At 37.4% G+C, this 19,566-nt stretch overlaps 1 protein-coding gene across 2 annotated transcripts in view; it reads right to left on the bottom strand.

Moving 5' to 3' along the window:
- The window catches only part of col12a1b (collagen, type XII, alpha 1b), a 181,546-nt gene that overhangs the window by 72,628 nt on the left and 89,352 nt on the right, over positions 1–19,566 (bottom strand). For both annotated transcript variants that reach the window (XM_072362915.1, XM_072362916.1), the window contains 9 exons: positions 18,259–18,388; positions 15,260–15,399; positions 14,910–15,039; positions 7,916–8,055; positions 7,703–7,832; positions 7,493–7,632; positions 5,290–5,419; positions 4,500–4,639; positions 922–1,051 (listed from right to left, as the gene is read on the bottom strand). In XM_072362915.1, the coding sequence (XP_072219016.1) occupies positions 922–1,051; positions 4,500–4,639; positions 5,290–5,419; positions 7,493–7,632; positions 7,703–7,832; positions 7,916–8,055; positions 14,910–15,039; positions 15,260–15,399; positions 18,259–18,388 (1,210 nt within the window). The remainder of the gene's footprint in view (positions 1–921; positions 1,052–4,499; positions 4,640–5,289; positions 5,420–7,492; positions 7,633–7,702; positions 7,833–7,915; positions 8,056–14,909; positions 15,040–15,259; positions 15,400–18,258; positions 18,389–19,566) is intronic.

The raw sequence follows: 19,566 nt of genomic DNA, 5'->3' as shown, positions 1-19,566 counted from the left end.
AAAACGTGTGACCTGGCTACAGTCACAATGTAAAAAGAATGTATTTAAGCCCAAACTAGGGTCTTTTCCTAACCATAACCAAGTAAATTTAATGCCAAAACCTAACCAGGAAGTGACAAAAGTGTTTCAGTGAAAAATCACATAACACAATGAAATCAAGTCTGCAATAACCTGTAAGATCACTAATCAACGAGCCTTACGAGTAGTTTCACAGGCTAAAAGCAGGTTTTGAGTTTCAGTTCACTGATCCACTTCATTGGTAATGAAGTGGTGTGAAGTGGCTAAATGTGGGGTACCACAAGGAAGCTGTTCAGGACTGCTGGTCTTTTCTAATCTCACCAATAATCTTCCACTTTAAGTTAAACAAGGACAACTTGTTTTTTTGTTTGTTTTTACATCAAAAGCATATAATTTTTCAACCAAAACCACAAAAAAACTTGGTTGTGAGTGAAATTGATCAGGAGTTAATGTCCCCCCCCCCCGAAAAAATGTAGAGTTTGTTTAAAAACGTGTGACCTGGCTACAGTCACAATGTAAAAAGAATGTATTTACGCCCTAACTTGGGTCTTTTCCTAACCATAACCAAGTAAATTTAATGCCAAAACCTAACCAGGAAGTGACAAAAGTGTTTCAGTGAAAAATCACATAACACAATGAAATCAAGTCTGCAATAACCTGTAAGATCACTAATCAACGAGCCTTACGAGTAGTTTCACAGGCTAAAAGCAGGATTTGAGTTTCAGTTCACTGATCCACTTCATTGGTAATGAAGTGGTGTGAAGTAGCTAAATGTGGGGTACCACAAGGAAGCTGTTCAGGACTGCTGCTCTTTTCTAATCTCACCAATAATCTTCCACTTTAAGTTAAACAAGGACAGCTTGTTTTAAGTTTAAGTGTCAGCTGCAGCTTTATTCCACCCACTTGTCTTCCCGTTTTCAGACTGGGGCTTGCCCTCCATCTCGTGGTAAACAGGAACCACGGTGACGGTGTACTCCGTGTTCGGATCCAGGTTCTTCAGGACGGTGCTCGTGCTGGTCCCAGACACCTGGTCCTAGTCGTGGAGAAAGGAAATACCGTTAAAATGGGTGAAACCGGCGCTTAAAAAGGCTCAGACTGAACAATATTAGCTCAGGAAGCTCGGGTTAGCGAATGAGTTCAGGAACAGTCCAGGTCTGCCTTTCAAGGCTCTGCTGCAGATAGACATTTGTTCTTTGTCCATTTAACATAAAGTCTGCCAGTAGGCTGAGATAATTTCAGTCTCCTCCACATCAAACCATTCATTTCACAATATTTCTTGAACCAGTCGTTAGGGCTATTAAACGAATCCCTTCATCATATTGTCACTGCTTCATAGGAAACAGCTGAAGCTGCCTTCCCACTTCACGCTCAGTTGTTCTTTACTAGCTGTAAGAAATGCAGATTCTAAAAAGTAGCAACGCCAGCCAGCAGCTTTCATCTTTTAATATTCTGACACTGCAGCTTTTCTATGACAAATAGAGAGAGTTCTTGCATGTAATTGGTTTGGAAACAAGCACAATCATCTCACTCATGTCTCCACTTAGGCTGAGAAAAAAACATCAGCATAGGCCAAAATTATGATTTGCTCCGCTCTCACTTAAAAAACATATTTGAATTTTATTTGTGATGTTCTGACTTATTAAATGAAAGCTCTCGCTGTAAAGTCTTTACCGCAACTTCAATCCAGATTCACAACTGCAACATCAAACCAACATGAGAGGGAAAACAAAGCAAACTTTCCCTCTTTGGTCTGATTAAACAACACAACATCATGCAGAATTTTCATAAAAACTATCAGATTTTGTCATTTATGACTTAGTCTCATATCTTCTTGTTGTTTTTTTGTTTGTTTTTACATCAAAAACATATCGTTTTTCAACCAAAACCACAAAAAAACTTGGTTTTGTAGAGTTTGTTTAAAAACGTGTGACCTGGCTACAGTCACAATGTAAAAAGAATGTATTTAAGCCCGAACTAGGGTCTTTTCCTAACCATAACCAAGTAAATTTAATGCCAAAACCTAACCAGGAAGTGACAAAGGTGTTTCAGTGAAAAATCACATAACACAATGACATCAAGTCTGCAATAACCTGTAAGATCACTAATCAACGAGCCTTACGAGTAGTTTCACAGGCTAAAAGCAGGTTTTGAGTTTCAGTTCACTGATCCACTTCATTGGTAATGAAGTGGTGTGAAGTAGCTAAATGTGGGGTACCACAAGGAAGCTGTTCAGGACTGCTGCTCTTTTCTAATCTCACCAATAATCTTCCACTTTAAGTTAAACAAGGACAACATGTTTTTTTGTTTGTTTTTACATCAAAAACATATCGTTTTTCAACCAAAACCACAAAAAAACTTGGTTATGAATGAAATTGATCAGGCGTTAATGTCCTCCCACAAAAAAATGTAGAGTTTGTTTAAAAACGTGTGACCTGGGTACAGTCACAATGTAAAAAGAATGTATTTAAGCCCGAACTAGGGTCTTTCCTAACCATAACCAAGTAAATTTAATGCCAAAACCTAACCAGGAAGTGACAAAAGTGTTTCAGTGAAAAGTCACATGTCTGCAATAACCTGTAAGACCACTTATCAACGAGCCTTACGAGTAGTAGTACTGATCCACTTTATTGGTAATGAAGTGGTGTGAAGTGGCTAAATGTGGGGTACCACAAGGAAGCTGTTCAGGACTGCTGCTCTTTTCTAATCTCACAAATAATCTTCCACTTTAAGTTAAAGCAGGACAACTTGTTTGGTTTTTTTTACATCAAAAACATATAGTTTTTGAACCAAAACCACAAAAAAACTTGGTTTTGTAGAGTTTGTTTAAAAAAGTGTGACCTGGGTACAGTCACAATGTAAAAAGAATGTATTTAAGCCCGAACTAGGGTATTTTCCTAACCATAACCAAGTAAATTTAATGCCAAAACCTAACCAGGAAGTGACAAAAGTGTTTCAGTGAAATATCACATAACACAATGACATCAAGTCTGCAATAACCTGTAAGATCACTTATCAACGAGCCTCACGAGTAGTTTCACAGGCTAAAAGCAGGTTTTGAGTTTCAGTTCACTGATCCACTTCATTGGTAATGAAGTGGTGTGAAGTGGCTAAATGTGGGGTACCACAAGGAAGCTGTTCAGGACTGCTGCTCTTTTCTAATCTCACCAATAATCTTCCACTTTAAGTTAAACAAGGACAACTTGTTTTTTTTGTTTGTTTTTACATCAAAAACATATCGTTTTTCAACCAAAACCACAAAAAAAACTTGGTTGTGAGTGAAATTGATCGGGAGTTAATGTCCTCCCTCGAAAAAATGTAGAGTTTGTTTAAAAAAGTGTGACCTGGGTACAGTCACAATGTAAAAAGAATGTATTTACGCCCGAACTTGGGTCTTTTCCTAACCATAACCAAGTAAATTTAATGCCAAAACCTAACCAGGAAGTGACAAAAGTGTTTCAGTGAAAAGTCACATGTCTGCAATAACCTGTAAGATCACTAATCAACGAGCCTTACGAGTAGTTTCACAGGCTAAAAGCAGGTTTTGAGTTTCAGTTCACTGATCCACTTCATTGGTAATGAAGTGGTGTGAAGTGGCTAAATGTGGGGTACCACAAGGAAGCTGTTCAGGACTGCTGCTCTTTTATAATCTCACCAATAATCTTCTTCCACTTTAAGTTAAACAAGGTTGTTTTTTTGTTTGTTTTTACATAAAAAACATATTGTTTTTCAACCAAAACCACAAAAAAACTTGGTTTTGTAGAGTTTGTTTAAAAACGTGTGACCTGGGTACAGTCACGATGTAAAAAGAATGTATTTAAGCCCGAACTAGGGTCTTTTCCTAACCATAACCAAGTAAATTTAATGCCAAAACCTAACCAGGAAGTGACAAAAGTGTCTCAGTTCACACAAAGGCCTGATTTATGACATCATAAATGAAAGACTGCCCTTATGAGCCATGTTGAGCTATGAGTAAACAACTTATATGACCGTTTCAGGTCAAACGTTTTAGGCCAAACTTCTGGGTAAAATTAGACGGATAATACAGAGTCGAGGGGAGGAGGTCTGGCAATTATTAGGTACGGTGGCTGCGAGAGTTCAATGCTCTGCAACTTATGAAAACACACAAAATAGATGACAGCGCTGCAAAGCATGAAAACATCTTTATCAGTCTGACAACACACAAACACACAAGCTTTTAAACAGATGCTCATGCTGCAAACTGCACAGATGACGACAGATGAGGAACGAAATGAGGGAGCATTCATTTTTGTCATTTGGCCTTAAGGAGTGGTTTGAATTAAATTGGTCACATCACATCTGAGGCAGTCATGAATGAAGTTCTCAGCTTTTGGTGAATTCCAACATCTGGAGCTGGTGAATGTTGACTTTTGCCGTCATGCAGTGTTTGAGTTTTCAGTAAAAGAAAAACACGGCTCGCAAAAATGTCTCGAACACAGTGATATTAGACGAAGTCTCACCACTTCCTGTTCTCCTCCTCCTGCAACCGGCACCCAGATCACGATGTACTCGCGTACGTTGCCCTCCGGCGGCTCCCAGCGGACGTTCAAGGTGCTGGTGGTGGGATCGGTGACCTGCAGGTTCCTCACGAAACCCAGCGGCTCTGAGCACAGACACCAAACAGATGGTCAGAGCTGCTGCCCAGTCAGAGGTCGCCTTTATTCGTCTGGTATAGAAAACTGATGCATGGGTGAAGATCTGTCACCAAACTACATGGGATTCTATCAGGTGACTGTGACCGTGGTGCAAAAGATCACCGATAAAAAGTATATTAAGTAAAAGTTAACCCTGGGAAGTGGTTATCAGAAGGGATTAGGGCATTTAATCTCTTAAATTCTTAACTTTTGTCAATAAAACACATTCTGCTGTCTGTTAAAAGCGCTTCTTTTAACCCAATAATCTGCGAATATCTACTAGATTAACGAATAGTGAAGAAAAGTCTGGAAACTGAACAGTAAAATCCACCAACAGGGGAAAAAAAATCATTTGCATGAAGTTATTTTGCAAGTATTCTTTGTTTTTGGTATTTTGGACTTTGTTTGGGTTAATTTAGCTTCCAATAAGCTGCTTTTTACGGATCTGAAATGATGATGGAGACTTTAAAGTTGAAATAACTTCCTCAGACTCGGGTCAGGGTGCTATTTTGCCATTTTTGGGTCTTCCCTTCAGCATTTAATTGTACCTGGAGCTTTCAGGTGCTCTGTAGGGTCTGATGAAAGCACTTAAACATGCAATTGCATGCAGGACACTCACTGGTCTTGCCGGTGTCGTTCAGGCTGGGTCCGTCTCCCTCTGCGTACACAGGGACCACGGTGATGGTGTAGCTGGTGTCTGGAAGAAGTTTCTGCAGGACAGTTGTGGTGGTGCTCTCTGACACTTGTTCCTATGAAGAAAAGGGCTGAAATCAACACTGTGGGACTGCAGTTTATATTCATGCCTTTATGTTTTTTGTATAAGCTGCTGAAGACTTGAATTTCCCTGAAGGAGTCATCCAAAGGGATGTTTACAGAGAAGTTTACAGAGAGGCTGAATCCTCAGAAGAAGACTGGTTTTGGTTAACTTTTGACCATCTAAAGACTTACTTTTAAAGGCTAAAATTACTTTTTTAAGTTCTCAACTTAACTTTTTTTTGCCTTGCAGGGTGTCAGAGCATCAAAACCACACTAAATAAATAGTTATATGGGTGTAATTCTGGCTTTTTTCAGCTTCAAACTGATATTTTTCCACTTTATGTGCCTTTTTAACTGAGGAGGCAACATTTAAATTAAGCTCGGATTCTTCTGGAAGTCGAGTTCCTGATTTACTTATTGTGGGGTAAAAAATGCACAAACAAATCAACCACTTCCAGAGAGACAAACCCAAGAAGCCAGATCATCAGAGCCGTTATTTCATGGCTCTTTGAGAGAGTGTTGATGGCAGACATCTGATCAGGAGGATTTACACATACTTAAACTGTACAAGCTGCAGTTCAGCTGCAGACATTCCACAGAACAATGAGGGATTCCTGGCCAAAAAGGGTTTAGGTGCTGTTGTCTGGCAACAGAGTGATGGGATTACTGTCAGAAAGCAAGACATCACCGGTCCCTGCTGAGGCCTTTGATCATTTCTTTGGGGATGAGACGGTTCGAACTGAGGCAGACGGCTTTTCTATCGACTCATACGACAAAAACGTGCCAAACTTTAGCTTTTTCTGCAAGCTTTTTCATCATTTCCTCAGGTGGGAGGCAGTTTGCATCAATGAATGAAGTCATGCAATGTCTGTTTTCTGTGCCTAACGTCAGGATTAGATGGGAACAGGAGAACTGAGAGCAGCAGAAATAAAGAAGACACTGAGAATAAAAGCTAATCTCAAACTGACAGCATTTGTTTCCTTATGATTATATTTCGTCTATTGATCTAAATGAACTGTTTCAAGTTCTATTTGTTTTTATTTGTTTGCATCAATGAATGAAGTCATGCAATGTCTGTTTTCAGTGCCTAACGTCAGGATTAGATGGGAACAGGAGAACTGAGAGCAGCAGAAATAAAGAAGACACTGATCTGAGGTCAGCGTTGTACCACAGATCAGATGAAGAAAAGCTCATCTCAAACTGACAGCATTTGTTTCCTTATGATTATATTTCGTCTGTCCGTTTTATGTGGAAAAAGGACTTTAATCTGCTGTGAGGACGTAATCTTCCTCGGATGGAAAATGCAAGCATCACGTTTAAGCTGAAATCAACACATTTCTCTCCAGTGAGGATTGCTGAATTCATTGGATTTTGGATGGTTTTCCCTCGTATTTAAGGAAAAATTGCAGGATTTTTCCACTTTTTTCTTTGTATGTGGTTGTAAGATATTGAAAAGCTTCCAGATTTGTGCAGTCAGACACGGTTTGAACAAGAAACACAAGCTAACGTGGTTTTAAGCTAACAACAGACTTTTAAAATGACTGTTTAATGACTGCAAGCATCACGTTTAAGCTGAAAATCAACACATTTCTCTCCAGTGAGGATTGCTGAATTCATTGGATTTTGGATGGTTTTCCCTCGTATTTAAGGAAAAATTGCAGGATTTTTCCACTTTTTTCTTTGTATGTGGTTGTAAGATATTGAAAAGTTTCCAGATTTGTGCAGTCAGACACGGTTTGAACAAGAAACACAAGCTAACGTGGTTTTAAGCTAACAACAGACTGTTTAAATGACTCTTTAAACCAGGGATGTCAAACTCCGGTCCTCGAGGGCCGCTGTCCTGCAGGTTTTAGATGTTTCCCTGCTTCACCTGAATCAGATCAATGCATCATTAGCAGGTTTGTGCAGAACTTAACAATCTTTTGAATAGATCCATTTAATCTGAATCAGGTGTGTTGAAGCAGGGAAACATCTAAAACCTGCAGGACAGCGGCCCTCCAGGACCAGACTTTGACATATGTGATCTAAATGAACTGTTTCACGCTCTATTTGAGACTGAGTCTTACCACAATCTCCATCCCTCCGTTCGTAGGCACATAGATCACTTTGTAGCCTTGGACGTTGCCGTCAGCGGGATTCCAGTTGACCGTGAGAGAAGTGATGGTCGGGTTGGTCACCCGCATGCCGCTCACGCCACTTAAAGGCACTGAAAGCAGAAACATGTTCAGCCATTTGGCCAGAATGTGTCAAAAAAGTGCAGCACAACAGCAGCATACATGTCTTTCCATCCTCTGACTGCCGCCGTCCTTCTCGGGCGGGGTACACCGGCACCACCGACACCGTGTACTGGGTGTCCGGCAACAGGTTGCGCAGAATGATGGCGGTGGTACCGACGGGAACCTGTTCCTGAGCAGCAAAAAGAAGAATAAAAGCTGGTTTAAAATGCTCTTTATGAAAGGGTACGACGGGAGCAGAATGAAGCGTCTCACCATCTCCTCTCGTCCACCGGCAGCGGGAACGTAGAAGACCTTGTAGAGGCGAACGGCGCCATCAGCAGCGTCCCATTTCACATTCAGGGACGTCATGGTGGGGTCCGTCACCTTCAAGTTCTTCACTCCTCCCAGAGGCCCTAAAGAAGCCGACAGGTCAGGCGATTCATGTCTGAAAGACCTTCAATAAACCATCTAAAATCACCGATAAACTGGAGACGACATTCAGCTGGGATGGGTTTTTATATCCTGTAATCTCATTTTAATTATTACAATCTGTAATAACAGGACCCTCGCTGTTAAATAAAGTGAAAAAAAAAGAAAAATTATGCTTATTTTGAGCAACAAAACTAAGTTATTTTTTAAATAAAGTGAAAAAAAAGAAAAATTATGCTTATTCTGAGCAATAAGACTAAGTTATTTTTTAAATAAAGTGAATAAAAGAAAAATTATGCTTATTCTGAGCAATAAGACTAAGTTCTTTTTTAAATAAAGTGAAAAAAATAAAAAATAATGCTTATTCTGAGCAACAAGACTAAGTTCTTTTTTAAATAAAGTGAAAAAAAAGAAAAATTATGCTTATTCTGACCAACAAAACTAAGTTATTTTTTAAATAAAGTGAAAAAAAAGAAAAATTATGCTTATTCTGAGCAACAAAACTAAGTTATTTTTTAAATAAAGTGTAAAAAAAGAAAATTTATGCTTATTCTGAGCAATAAGACTAAGTTATTTTTTAAATAAAGTGAATAAAAGAAAAATTATGCTTATTCTGAGCAACAAGACTAAGTTCTTTTTTAAATAAAGTGAAAAAAAAGAAAAATTATGCTTATTCTGAGCAACAAAACTAAGTTCTTTTTTAAATAAAGTGAAAAAAAAGAAAAATTATGCTTATTCTGAGCAACAAGACTAAGTTCTTTTTTAAATAAAGTGAAAAAAAAGAAAAATTATGCTTATTCTGAGCAACAAAACTAAGTTCTTTTTTAAATAAAGTGAAAGAAAAGAAAAATTATGCTTATTCTGAGCAACAAAACTAAGTTATTTTTTAAATAAAGTGGAAAAAAAGATAAATTATGCTTATTCTGAGCAATAAGAGTAAGTTATTTTTAAATAAAGTGAAAAAAAAGAAAAATTATGCTTATTCTGAGCAACAAAACTAAGTTCTTTTTTAAATAAAGTGAAAAAAAAAGAAAAATTATGCTTACTCTGAGCAATAAGACTAAGTTCTTTTTTAAATAAAGTGAAAAAAAAGAAAAATTATGCTTATTCTGAGCAACAAAACTAAGTTCTTTTTTAAATAAAGTGAAAAAAAAGAAAAATTATGCTTATTCTGAGCAACAAAACTAAGTTCTTTTTTAAATAAAGTGAAAAAAAGAAAAATTATGCTTATTCTGAGCAACAAGACTAAGTTATTTTTTAAATAAAGTGAAAAAAAAGAAAAATTATGCTTATTCTAAGCAACAAAACTAAGTTCTTTTTTAAATAAAGTGAAAAAAAAGAAAAATTATGCTTATTCTGAGCAACAAGACTAAGTTCTTTTTTAAATAAATTGAAAAAAAGAAAAATTATGCTTATTCTGAGCAACAAACTAAGTTCTTTTTTAAATAAAGTGAAAAAAAGAGAAAAATTATGCTTATTCTGAGCAATAAGACTAAGTTATTTTTAAATAAAGTGAAAAAAAAAGAAAAATTATGCTTATTCTGAGCAACAAAACTAAGTTCTTTTTTAAATAAAGTGAAAAAAAAGAAAAATTATGCTTATTCTGAGCAACAAAACTAAGTTCTTTTTAAATAAAGTGAAAAAAAAGAAAAATTATGCTTATTCTGAGCAACAAAACTAAGTTCTTTTTTAAATAAAGTGAAATAAAAAGAAAAATTATGCTTATTCTGAGCAACAAAACTAAGTTCTTTTTTAAATAAAGTGAAAAAAAAGAAAAATTATGCTTATTCTGAGCAACAAAACTAAGTTCTTTTTTAAATAAAGTGAAAAAAAAAGAAAAATTATGCTTATTCTGAGCAACAAAACCAAGTTCTTTTTTAAATAAAGTGAAAAAAAGAAAAATGATGCTTATTCTGAGCAATAAGACTAAGTTATTTTTTAAATAAAGTGAATAAAAGAAAAATTATGCTTATTCTGAGCAACAAAACTAAGTTCTTTTTTAAATAAAGTGAAAAAAAAAAGAAAAATTATGCTTATTCTGAGCAACAAAACTAAGTTCTTTTTTAAATAAAGTGAAAAAAAAAGAAAAATTATGCTTATTCTGAGCAACAAAACCAAGTTCTTTTTTAAATAAAGTGAAAAAAAGAAAAATGATGCTTATTCTGAGCAATAAGACTAAGTTATTTTTTAAATAAAGTGAATAAAAGAAAAATTATGCTTATTCTGAGCAACAAAACTAAGTTCTTTTTTAAATAAAGTGAAAAAAAAAAGAAAAATTATGCTTATTCTGAGCAACAAAACTAAGTTCTTTTTAAAGTGTGTTGCTTAGCTTAAAAAAACCCATCAAAAATAAGTTTAATCTGTGGGGAACACATCAGGAGGCAGCCTGAAAGTGACATAATGGAGCAAACAGCAAAGAAAAAGTGGCTGTGTTTGCATCAGATAGCTCTTATTTTTAAGTGTGTTTGTTATTTGTTGCAGGGAGGAAACAGTCAGACGAGTCCGTGAGAGCAGGAAAGCTGCGTTCCACAGCTAAAATGTGTCTTTAAAAACAAACCGCTTGTGTTTGCAGTTTTCCAAAGCAGGACATTAAGATGTCAGTGAGCGCTGGTTCTGACCCTGGAGCGTCTCTTTCCGAAGAAAGACCAGCTGCAGACTGACTGGAGGTCATTTTGATAATGTTCTTCCTGCTCATTTTCTGCACAAAGCCAAGCAGCGATTCTCCTGTAATCTCTGGCTGATGTCGTAGGGATGGCCGTCAGAACCAAGCCAAACCAGAGAAAGCAGATCGAAATCATCCGTCTGTACCCTTTTACTTCTGTTATTTCATCCGTCTGTACCCTTTTACTTCTGTTATTTCATCCGTCTGTACCCTTTTACTTCTGTTATATCATCCGTCTGTACCCTTTTACTTCTGTTATACCATCCGTCTGTACCCTTTTACTTCTGTTAAATCATCCGTCTGTACCCTTTTACTTCTGTTATTTCATCCGTCTGTACCCTTTTACTTCTGTTATATCATCCGTCTGTACCCTTTTACTTCTGTTATACCATCCGTCTGTACCCTTTTACTTCTGTTATTTCATCCGTCTGTACCCTTTTACTTCTGTTATCCGTCTGTACCCTTTTACTTCTGTTAAATCATCCGTCTGTACCCTTTTACTTCTGTTATACCATCCGTCTGTACCCTTTTACTTCTGTTATCCGTCTGTACCCTTTTACTTCTGTTAAATCATCCGTCTGTACCCTTTTACTTCTGTTATACCATCCGTCTGTACCCTTTTACTTCTGTTATACCATCCGTCTGTACCCTTTTACTTCTGTTATATCATCCGTCTGTACCCTTTTACTTCTGTTATATCATCTGTCTGTACCCTTTTACTTCTGTTATACCATCCGTCTGTACCCTTTTACTTCTGTTATATCATCCGTCTGTACCCTTTTACTTCTGTTATATCATCCGTCTGTACCCTTTTACTTCTGTTATCCGTCTGTACCCTTTTACTTCTGTTATATCATCCTTTTACTTCTGTTATACCATCCGTCTGTACCCTTTTACTTCTGTTATATCATCCTTTTACTTCTGTTATACCATCTGTCTGTACCCTTTTACTTCTGTTATCCGTCTGTACCCTTTTACTTCTGTTATTTCATCCGTCTGTACCCTTTTACTTCTGTTATATCATCCTTTTACTTCTGTTATACCATCTGTCTGTACCCTTTTACTTCTGTTATCCGTCTGTACCCTTTTACTTCTGTTATTTCATCCGTCTGTACCCTTTTACTTCTGTTATCCGTCTGTACCCTTTTACTTCTGTTATTTCATCCGTCTGTACCCTTTTACTTCTGTTATCCGTCTGTACCCTTTTACTTCTGTTATATCATCCTTTTACTTCTGTTATACCATCCGTCTGTACCCTTTTACTTCTGTTATATCATCCTTTTACTTCTGTTATACCATCTGTCTGTACCCTTTTACTTCTGTTATCCGTCTGTACCCTTTTACTTCTGTTATATCATCCGTCTGTACCCTTTTACTTCTGTTAAATCATCCGTCTGTACCCTTTTACTTCTGTTATTTCATCCGTCTGTACCCTTTTACTTCTGTTATCCGTCTGTACCCTTTTACTTCTGTTATACCATCCGTCTGTACCCTTTTACTGCTGTTATATCATCCGTCTGTACCCTTTTACTGCTGTTATATCATCCGTCTGTACCCTTTTACTGCTGTTATATCATCCGTCTGTACCCTTTTACTTCTGTTATACCATCTCTCTGTACCCTTTTACTTCTGTTATATCATCCGTCTGTACCCTTTTACTTCTGTTATTTCATCCGTCTGTACCCTTTTACTTCTGTTAAATCATCCGTCTGTACCCTTTTACTTCTGTTATTTCATCCGTCTGTACCCTTTTACTTCTGTTAAATCATCCGTCTGTACCCTTTTACTTCTGTTATTTCATCCGTCTGTACCCTTTTACTTCTGTTATTTCATCCGTCTGTACCCTTTTACTTCTGTTATCCGTCTGTACCCTTTTACTTCTGTTAAATCATCCGTCTGTACCCTTTTACTTCTGTTATACCATCCGTCTGTACCCTTTTACTTCTGTTATCCGTCTGTACCCTTTTACTTCTGTTAAATCATCCGTCTGTACCCTTTTACTTCTGTTAAATCATCCGTCTGTACCCTTTTACTTCTGTTATACCATCCGTCTGTACCCTTTTACTTCTGTTATACCATCCGTCTGTACCCTTTTACTTCTGTTATATCATCCGTCTGTACCCTTTTACTTCTGTTATATCATCTGTCTGTACCCTTTTACTTCTGTTATACCATCCGTCTGTACCCTTTTACTTCTGTTATATCATCCGTCTGTACCCTTTTACTTCTGTTATATCATCCGTCTGTACCCTTTTACTTCTGTTATCCGTCTGTACCCTTTTACTTCTGTTATATCATCCTTTTACTTCTGTTATACCATCCGTCTGTACCCTTTTACTTCTGTTATATCATCCTTTTACTTCTGTTATACCATCTGTCTGTACCCTTTTACTTCTGTTATCCGTCTGTACCCTTTTACTTCTGTTATTTCATCCGTCTGTACCCTTTTACTTCTGTTATCCGTCTGTACCCTTTTACTTCTGTTATTTCATCCGTCTGTACCCTTTTACTTCTGTTATCCGTCTGTACCCTTTTACTTCTGTTATATCATCCTTTTACTTCTGTTATACCATCCGTCTGTACCCTTTTACTTCTGTTATATCATCCTTTTACTTCTGTTATACCATCTGTCTGTACCCTTTTACTTCTGTTATCCGTCTGTACCCTTTTACTTCTGTTATATCATCCGTCTGTACCCTTTTACTTCTGTTAAATCATCCGTCTGTACCCTTTTACTTCTGTTATTTCATCCGTCTGTACCCTTTTACTTCTGTTATCCGTCTGTACCCTTTTACTTCTGTTATACCATCCGTCTGTACCCTTTTACTGCTGTTATATCATCCGTCTGTACCCTTTTACTGCTGTTATATCATCCGTCTGTACCCTTTTACTGCTGTTATATCATCCGTCTGTACCCTTTTACTTCTGTTATACCATCTCTCTGTACCCTTTTACTTCTGTTATATCATCCGTCTGTACCCTTTTACTTCTGTTATCCGTCTGTACCCTTTTACTTCTGTTATACCATCCGTCTGTACCCTTTTACTTCTGTTATACCATCTCTCTGTACCCTTTTACTTATATTATATCATCCGTCTGTACCCTTTTACTTCTGTTAAATCATCTGTCTGTACCCTTTTACTTCTGTTATACCATCCGTCTGTACCCTTTTACTTCTGTTATCCGTCTGTACCCTTTTACTTCTGTTATATCATCCGTCTGTACCCTTTTACTTCTGTTATATCATCCGTCTGTACCCTTTTACTTCTGTTATATCATCCGTCTGTACCCTTTTACTTCTGTTATTTCATCCGTCTGTACCCTTTTACTTCTGTTATACCATCCGTCTGTACCCTTTTACTTCTGTTATACCATCTCTCTGTACCCTTTTACTTATATTATATCATCCGTCTGTACCCTTTTACTTCTGTTATACCATCCGTCTGTACCCTTTTACTTCTGTTAAATCATCTGTCTGTACCCTTTTACTTCTGTTATCCGTCTGTACCCTTTTACTTCTGTTATATCATCCGTCTGTACCCTTTTACTTCTGTTATACCATCTCTCTGTACCCTTTTACTTATATTATATCATCCGTCTGTACCCTTTTACTTCTGTTATACTATCTGTCTGTACCCTTTTACTGCTGTTATATCATCCGTCTGTACCCTTTTACTTCTGTTATCCGTCTGTACCCTTTTACTTCTGTTATCCGTCTGTACCCTTTTACTGCTGTTATATCATCCGTCTGTACCCTTTTACTTGTGTTATCCGTCTGTACCCTTTTACTTCTGTTATACCATCCGTCTGTACCCTTTTACTTCTGTTATCCGTCTGTACCCTTTTACTTCTGTTATCCGTCTGTACCCTTTTACTGCTGTTATATCATCCGTCTGTACCCTTTTACTTGTGTTATCTGTCTGTACCCTTTTACTTCTGTTATACCATCCGTCTGTACCCTTTTACTTCTGTTATACCATCCGTCTGTACCCTTTTACTTCTGTTATCCGTCTGTACCCTTTTACTTCTGTTATACCATCCGTCTGTACCCTTTTACTTCTGTTATATCATCCTTTTACTTCTGTTATATCATCTCTCTGTACCCTTTTCCTTGTGTTATTTGAACCTTTGCAGAGGATAACTGCTGTAATGTGCTGTTGGATGATGCCGTCTTACTGGTTTTTCCATTTTCTGACAGCAGCTTTCCGTCTCCTTCAGCATACACCGGCACCAGGGACACCGTGTAGAGGGTGTCGGGCTGCAGGCCTCGCAGGATTGTGGTGGTTGTGCCTGCTGTCACCGTTTCCTGAATTTAAAGGCAGATTACACAAATTAGCTGCTCGCTGACAGGCAGATGTCGAGGCTACGTTGTCCCAAACATCATCTAAAACAACAGTTAACCTCCAGCTGATCAAGTTCGCCAAAAGAAAAGGTTCAGGGCTCTCAAACTGGAGGAAGTAGCGAGGGGAATCTACTGTCAAACGTGTTGTGGTTGGTTTTAAGCGCTGTGGTCCTACCAGTCCTACCATGCTCTCAGCTCCTCCGGCAGCAGGGGCATAAATGACTTTGTACTCCGTCACTCGGCCCTCTGCAGGCTCCCAGCGCACGTTCAGGGTGGTCATGGTCGGGTTCAACACCTGCAGGTTCCTGACTCCACCCAGAGGCTCTGGAGGAGCACAAAAGCAGGGGAATCAGGGGCAGAATGTGTTGGTTTTGATTGAAAAACACGAGGGGGAACATCAGGCTTTGGCTGAGAGTGAAACAACAGGTATTCATGCCCGATATAGAGCCTTTTGAAGCATTTTGAAGCGTTTTGAAGCATTTTGAAGCACCAGTGTGTTAAAACAGGATCAATATAGTCAGTTTTAACAAGGTTTTCTGTCTAAAACCTGCCCATCTTCATTAATAACGCTGCAAACTGCCCAGTTATGATTAAATTATGATAAACAGCAGTTTATCATTCACACAGATCCATCTGCAGCCACCAAAATGCTTTTAGGACACCACAACATGTGGAAAACTGAGAGAATAAGACTTCCCTCCATGTTTTTCACACCAAATCTGAGATATTTGATATGTTCTCCTCTGTCTCTGCTCGCATATTTTCTTTTTTTAGAGGTATTCATGCCCGATATAGAGCGTTTTGAAGCATTTTGAAGCATTTTGAAGTTAAAACAGGATCAATATCGTCAGTTTTAATAAGGTTTTCTGTCTAAAACCTGCCCATCTTCATTAATAACGCTGCAAACTGCCCAGTTATGATTCAGTTATGATAAACAGCAGTTTATCATTCACACAGATCCATCTTTAAATTCTCTACTTTTACATATTTTAATCAAATTATATGTTCTCCTCTGTCTCTGCTCGCATATTTTCTTTTTTTTAGAGGTATTCATGCCTGATATAGAGCATTTTGAAGCATTTTGAAGCGTTTTGAAGTTAAAACAGGATCAATATAGTCAGTTTTAATAAGGTTTTCTGTCTAAAACCTGCCCATCTTCATTAATAACGCTGCAAACTGCCCAGTTATGATTAAATTATGATAAACAGCAGTTTATCATTCACACAGATCCATCTGCAGGCACCAAAATACTTTTAGGACACCACAACATGTGGAAAACTGAGAGAATAAGACTTCCCTCCATGTTTTTCACACCAAATCTGAGATATTTGATATGTTCTCCTCTGTCTCTGCTCGCATATTTTCTTTTTTTAGAGGTATTCATGCCCGATATAGAGCATTTTGAAGCGTTTTGAAGCATTTTGAAGCATTTTGAAGTTAAAACAGGATCAATATAGTCAGTTTTAATAAGGTTTTCTGTCTAAAACCTGCCCATCTTCATTAATAACGCTGCAAACTGCCCAGTTATGATTCAGTTATGATAAACAACAGTTTATCATTCACACAGATCCATCTGCAGTCACCAAAATGCTTTTAGGACACCACAACATGTGGAAAACTGAGAGAATAAGACTTCCCTCCATGTTTTTCACACCAAATCTGAGATATTTGATATGTTCTCCTCTGTCTCTGCTGGCATATTTTCTTTTTTTAGAGGTATTCATGCCCGATATAGAGCATTTTGAAGCTTTTTGAAGTTAAAACAGGATCAATATCGTCAGTTTTAATAAGGTTTTCTGTCTAAAACCTGCTCATCTTCATTAATAACGCTGCAAACTGCCCAGTTATGATTCAGTTATGATAAACAACAGTTTATCATTCACACAGATCCATCTTTAAATTCTCTACTTTTACATATTTTAATCAAATTATATGTTCTCCTCTGTCTCTGCTCGCATATTTTCTTTTTTTAGAGGTATTCATGCCCGATATAGAGCATTTTGAAGCATTTTGAAGCATTTTGAAGCATTTTGAAGTTAAAACAGGATCAATATAGTCAGTTTTAATAAGGTTTTCTGTCTAAAACCTGCCCATCTTCATTAATAACGCTGCAAACTGCCCAGTTATGATTAAATTATGATAAACAGCAGTTTATCATTCACACAGATCCATCTGCAGGCACCAAAATGCTTTTAGGACACCACAACATGTGGAAAACTGAGAGAATAAGACTTCCCTCCATGTTTTTCACACCAAATCTGAGATATTTGATATGTTCTCCTCTGTCTCTGCTCGCATATTTTCTTTTTTTTAGAGGTATTCATGCCCGATATAGAGCATTTTGAAGCGTTTTGAAGCATTTTGAAGCACCAGTGTGTTAAAACAGGATCAATATAGTCAGTTTTAATAAGGTTTTCTGTCTAAAACCTGCCCATCTTCATTAATAACGCTGCAAACTGCCCAGTTATGATTCAGTTATGATAAACAACAGTTTATCATTCACACAGATCCATCTTTAAATTCTCTACTTTTACATATTTTAATCAAATTATATGTTCTCCTCTTTCTCTGCTCGCATATTTTCTTTTTTTTAGAGGTATTCATGCCCGATATAGAGCATTTTGAAGCATTTTGAAGCATTCTGAAGCATTTTGAAGCATTTTGAAGTTAAAACAGGATCAATATAGTCAGTTTTAACAAGGTTTTCTGTCTAAAACCTGCCCATCTTCATTAATAACGCTGCAAACTGCCCAGTTATGATTCAGTTATGATAAACAACAGTTTATCATTCACACAGATCCATCTTTAAATTCTCTACTTTTACATATTTTAATCAAATTATATGTTCTCCTCTTTCTCTGCTCGCATATTTTCTTTTTTTTAGAGGTATTCATGCCCGATATAGAGCATTTTGAAGCATTTTGAAGCATTTTGAAGTTAAAACAGGATCAATATAGTCAGTTTTAATAAGGTTTTCTGTCTAAAACCTGCCCATCTTCATTAATAACGCTGCAAACTGCCCAGTTATGACTCAGTTATGATAAACAGCAGTCAAATGGCTGTTTTCGCCTTTTTATTATCATATAAAGAGGCAATTCATTCTGTAAGCGTAACTCTAACATAAAAGACAAAAAACTTTCACTCTTAAAAGCCATCAAATTGAACTGAAAAACATCCTCTTACTGGTTTTTCCATCTCCGGAGAGGTCTTTGCTGACGCCAGAGGAATACACGGCGACCATCTTGATGGAGTACAGCGTGTTGGGCTGCAGCTTCTCCAGGACGGTGCTCGTCTTTTTGCCTCCGACCTGCACCTGTTCACAGGAAACGTGCACATTTTCACCTCTGCAGGGTCCACTGCAATTTTATCATTCGTTTCAAAGCCAAATAAAAGCTTTTTCCATCTCGTAAGCAGAAGTTTCGGTCATGAAACGTTCCAACATGCTTTAAACAGCTTTTGAAAAAGACAAAGAGCCCCAAACAGCAGTGATGACACTCAGCGGCGTGTAAAACAAGCCTCCCAGGGTGCCGTCTCCGAGGGTGATGGCAGCAAACTGTTTATTTTGTTGTTTACACGGGAGAAAATGACGTATTTCTGTGGAGAAAACCCAGCGAAGACGGACTTTGGGAAATGGTGAGCACATCGTGAGACGGCTGCAGATCTGTAAACACTCTCAAAGGGGGAGTAAACAGTTTGTATGGTCTCCAGGGGAGAAACGACAGCATCAGTTCCATCACTATGTGGAATATGTGACTGTTTGTTTGAGTTTATCTGTAAACTCAGGGGACTGTTGGGAATTAGCTGCGCGTCCTTTTGGCTTTTAATGGGATGGTTTCTTTTTAAATAAGGGGTAACAGAGCTACTGTTTTAATCACCTGAAGCTGAAGGCGTTGTGTGTTTAAAACACAGCATTTTCATCAAGAAATGGGTCTTTTTTGGACATGAAATCTCGCTGAACAGCTTTGATGAACATAAAGACTTGATGAAGCTTTTAAAATACCATCCAACCAGCCTCAGGTTTACAGGCATTACAGGAACATTTCCAACCCTAACCCAAACAGACGCAGGAGCTGCATCAATTTTTCTGCTTTAAATAAAAAAAACAGTCAAACATTTGGACATTATTCGAGTTTGTCCAAACCTTTGGGTAAATCCTCCTTTAAAAGGTGACATATTATGGCTTTTTATGCCCTTTTTTTGCTTTAAATTCGAGTTTGTCCAAACCTTTGGGTAAATCCTCCTTTAAAAGGTGACATATTATGGCTTTTTATGCCCTTTTTTTGCTTTAAATTCGAGTTTGTCCAAACCTTTGGGTAAATCCTCCTTTAAAAGGTGACATATTATGGCTTTTTATGCCCTTTTTTTGCTTTAAATTCGAGTTTGTCCAAACCTTTGGGTAAATCCTCCTTTAAAAGGTGACATATTATGGCTTTTTATGCCCTTTTTTTGCTTTAAATTCGAGTTTGTCCAAACCTTTGGGTAAATCCTCCT

This window comes from Leuresthes tenuis, unplaced genomic scaffold (assembly GCF_036924035.1).
Source record: "Leuresthes tenuis unplaced genomic scaffold, fLeuTen1.0.hap1 SCAF_13, whole genome shotgun sequence".
NCBI classification, from domain to species: domain Eukaryota; kingdom Metazoa; phylum Chordata; class Actinopteri; order Atheriniformes; family Atherinopsidae; genus Leuresthes; species Leuresthes tenuis.
The sequence above is the reverse complement of the archived record's forward strand: the minus strand, read 5'-3'. Positions and strand labels throughout refer to the sequence as shown.